Raw genomic sequence first — 3984 nt, 5'->3', positions numbered from 1 at the left:
AAACCCGCACCATCGTACGGGAGAATTAGCTCCAAACCCCGCAGCAAAGCGCGGGCAACATTGCTAGTGTTATCCTATTTGCAAGTTGAATAATGATAAGGCGTAGAACACATTTAGGTATCCCATATATGTATATACACCTAATGTGAAATGCATTTAAAATTCCGGCAATGCTAATTAAAGAGGAATAAAGATGATTTAGATCCATTTTTAACTGTCAGTCATCTATACTATTTTTAAGAGATTAAAATACTTTGAGAATTAATTAAATCACAAGGGCTATTACGATAATTACAAATTATATTTTTATTAATAAAAATAAACAAAATAAATCTCACAACCCACTTTTCTCTCCCACTAACTTCTCTCTGCAATAACCGTTTTCTTCCATTATCTTTTCTTTTTTATTTTCTGAAAAAAAAAAAAAAAAAAAAAAAAAAAAACTACTTACACATGAAGAGCATGTGTGGAGTGGAGTAAGGCTAGTATTAGTGATTGCATCATTGATTTAAATGTGGTCAGTTTAGCATCACTTGAAATTTGAAAAATTAGTTTTGAACCTAATGTAATATTAGCTCAAAAAATAAGCACACTCCTGAAACAATTGAGCACTTAAAATTCCTTTTTAACATTGTGGTTTCAATTCCGGTAATCAACTAGGAGAATTGAACGCCGTGGGAACATGATGGGATGCAATTTGCAGAAAGAACAGATGAACAGAGAAAATGAAAAGGCCGGGAAAGGAATTTAATACTCTACTTCATTAATTTCTTCGATGCCAATGAAAATGGCTTGGTCCACAGAACATAAGCAATTGAAATAACAAATAGACAAGATAGAGCTAGCTGTCATGATAAGGATTACAAAATATCAACTCTGGTGACTCATATGCTGTGGTCCTGGGCAGAGTTATAAATGAGCCACGTTGCTCATGATAATGCCAAGGATGGGTTACTCTCATCAGAACATGCAGTTTTAATATCTTTTCTGTTTTGTGTCTGGAACATGTTATTGAAGGAGAATCTGAGAGTTGACTTCTTCTTTTTTTGGCTTCTTTGTTTTTTTCCTTCTTGTTTTTCATTTTATTTTTTTGAGCATTTTATTTTTTTGAGTGAGAGAATGTGAAAACGTATAGATTCTGTCACGGGATGAACCTTGAATTCATAGTGAGTGGGCTGAAAATCAATCTAGGTCACTTAATCAGATGCACTTTGTATACAAATGAACATCATTACATAATGAAGACAGAAAAGGTTGCCTTCACAATTGTGTATTGTTATATACTTAACGGCGAATCAGTCAACCCTGTGGGTTCTTATAAATTGACCGAAGAAGCCAACGAAAATCTCCAACTTCATTCTCTAACCTGCTTGGTACCAACAGTTGTGCCATATGAGGTCATCAATGTGGGATGCTAGCAGTGAGAAACATGAAAATCTCAAAGAAGCTGTCACCATCTTCCTAATCATCATGGCAGCTATCAGTTTCTGGTTCCTCCGGACTTGGAATAAGCACTCGAGGAACCCGGAACAAGCTCCATTGCCGCCAGGCCCAAATGGTGTTCCACTACTCGGTTACCTTCCATTTCTAGGTACCAACCTTCACCACCAGTTCACAGACTTGTCAAGGGTTTATGGCCCGATTTACAAGCTCCAACTCGGTACCAAATTGGCCATTGTGGTCAGCTCACCGTCGCTTGTGAAAGAAGTGGTTCGTGACCAAGACACAATATTTGCCTACCGAGACCTTACAGTCGCAGCACGAATTCTCTCATATGGAGGATCTGATATAGTCTTTGGAACCTATGGTCCAGATTGGAGGAGGATGCGCAAGGTGCTCGTGAGTCAAATGCTAAGCAAAACCAACCTTGACGGATGCTATGCTCTGAGAAAGGAAGAGGTTGTGAAGTCAATTAGTCACATTTTTAGTGAAAAAATTGGGACCCCAATTGATTTGGGGCAGTGTGCATTTTCCACAACCATCAACACAACCATGCGCATGTTATGGGGTGGGACTCTACAAGGAGAGAAGAAATCTGATGCTGGATCCGAGTTTAGAAAGGTGGTGGAAGAAATGATCGAGTTACTTGAGAAACCAAACGTCTCAGACTTTTTCCCTGCGCTTGCTAGGTTTGATATACAGGGAATTGGGAGTCAAGCAAAGAAGCTTCTGTCAGTAACGGAAAAAATTTTCGATTCGGCCATAGAAGCGCAGATCAATAAGGCTCAAAATGAGCGAGTGCCACAAAACCATGAAGAGAAGGGCTTTCTGCAGTTCCTCTTGGAGAATAATAATCATCAAGATAGTGCAACAACGCTTACCATACAACAAATGAAGGCCTTGCTCATGGTGCGTTATCTACAAATTGCTTCTGGTTACATATTTTCTTTTTCTTTTTGTTGCTTTTAGTTTCATATAACTTGAGGAACAGTTTGGTATGTTTTCTTGAGGAACACCTATTGATGGAAGCAATTTTGTTAGGAGCATATCGAGTATTTAAAAATAAAAAAATAAAATTCTACGTAGAAAAACAATTGGAAGTTTCATTCGATCTGCTACTTAAAAAATCACTAAAGTTAAATCTATAACAAAAAAAAGACTTTAATTAAACGATTTTCACACTTCTAATACTTAAATTAATTCTTCACTTATGCGCTTACATGATATGAAACTTTTTTTCCCTCAATACTCTGAAAATGCCGATGAGGTTTTTGTTTCTAGTTCACTAATTAAACTCATGTGCACTCGTATTTACAAAATTCCACAGGACATTGTGGTGGGAGGAACCGACACCACAGCTATAACAGTAGAATGGGTAATGTCTGAGCTTTTGCAGCATCCAGATGAAATGAGAAAAGTCCAAGAAGAACTAACAGAAATTGTGGGGATGGACCACTTAGTTGAAGACTTTCATTTGCCGAAATTGCACTATTTAGATGCTGTCATTAAAGAAACCTCCCGATTGCACCCAGCCGGGAGCCTTCTACCACCGCGCTGTCCAAGCCAATCCACCACCGTTGGTGGCTATCACATTCCTAAAGGTTCCAGGGTTTTTCTGAATGTTTGGTCCATTCATAGAAACCCTAGCGTTTGGGACAATCCCTTGGAATTTAGACCTGGGAGGTTCCTAAACACCGACCCCAACAACAGCTTTGATTACTTGGGCAATAAGTTTCAGTATCTTCCATTTGGTTCTGGGAGAAGAATCTGTGCTGGGATTCCCTTAGCAGAGAGGATGTTAATCTATTTGTTGGCTTCATTCTTGCACTCATTCGAATGGAGGTTGCCTGAGGATACAGAGGTTGACCTTTCGGACAAATTCGGGTTTGTGACTAAGAAGGTGACTCCATTGATTGCTATACCAACGCTCAGGTTAACTAAATTGGAGCTCTATGCTTAGTTAAATTCCCTTCACTTCACTGTAAACTCGCAGCATGAATTGATTGTACAATTATCCATTACACTTGGATAAATTTAGCTATGATAAGAAAAATAACTGGGAATGTATGAATTGACATTCTACTATTCTAGGGGTATCTCACTTTATTTTGGTCGAATTTTGTGTCTAAATTTATTCATAAATTCAACTTATCAAAATATTATACTACATTTCAAACAGACTTTTCATAATTAATCTACTCCCATTCCCCCTATTTTAACTGTCAATATAATTTATTTATTTTTGAATCAACCCAAATCAGGTGTATACCATTCATCTAATAGTTTTCTATTCATCTAAATCCGAAATTGGCTATCATATATCCTTTCTCTACCGTTTTGGGGTAGATAAAAAATTTCTAGAGGTGCCACAGTGATACATATAGACTAGGTCCACTTATTCAACAGTTCCATGTTCACTTTAAAAAGTAAGCCTATAAACTATGCTAAGTTGCTAACATCACAACATAGTGGCAAAATAACTAAGACTCATATATTGACGCTTACTAAAACTAACAAGCATAGATCCCGATACAAAAAGGGAAT

The 3984-nt window shown here is 37.4% G+C and overlaps 1 protein-coding gene across 1 annotated transcript; it reads left to right on the top strand.

Moving 5' to 3' along the window:
- The first annotated feature begins 999 nt into the window (after positions 1-999).
- Positions 1000-3557, top strand: LOC112179303 (labd-13Z-ene-9,15,16-triol synthase, chloroplastic). Its single transcript, XM_024317686.2, has 2 exons — positions 1000-2349; positions 2768-3557. The coding sequence occupies exons 1-2, from the start codon at positions 1393-1395 to the stop codon at positions 3398-3400; spliced, it is 1590 nt and encodes a 529-aa protein (XP_024173454.1). The 5' UTR covers positions 1000-1392; the 3' UTR covers positions 3401-3557.
- Positions 3558-3984: the final 427 nt, after the last annotated feature.

This window comes from Rosa chinensis, chromosome 7, assembly GCF_002994745.2.
Source record: "Rosa chinensis cultivar Old Blush chromosome 7, RchiOBHm-V2, whole genome shotgun sequence".
Lineage (NCBI taxonomy): Eukaryota > Viridiplantae > Streptophyta > Magnoliopsida > Rosales > Rosaceae > Rosa > Rosa chinensis.
The sequence above is the reverse complement of the archived record's forward strand: the minus strand, read 5'-3'. Positions and strand labels throughout refer to the sequence as shown.

Coding starts and splice junctions, on each gene's coding strand:
- LOC112179303 (XM_024317686.2), top strand. CDS start 1,393: ATGAGGTCATCAATGTGGGATGCTAGCAGTGAGAAACATGAAAATCTC. Junction 2,350..2,767: donor AAATGAAGGCCTTGCTCATG/GTGCGTTATCTA, acceptor AAAATTCCACAG/GACATTGTGGTGGGAGGAAC.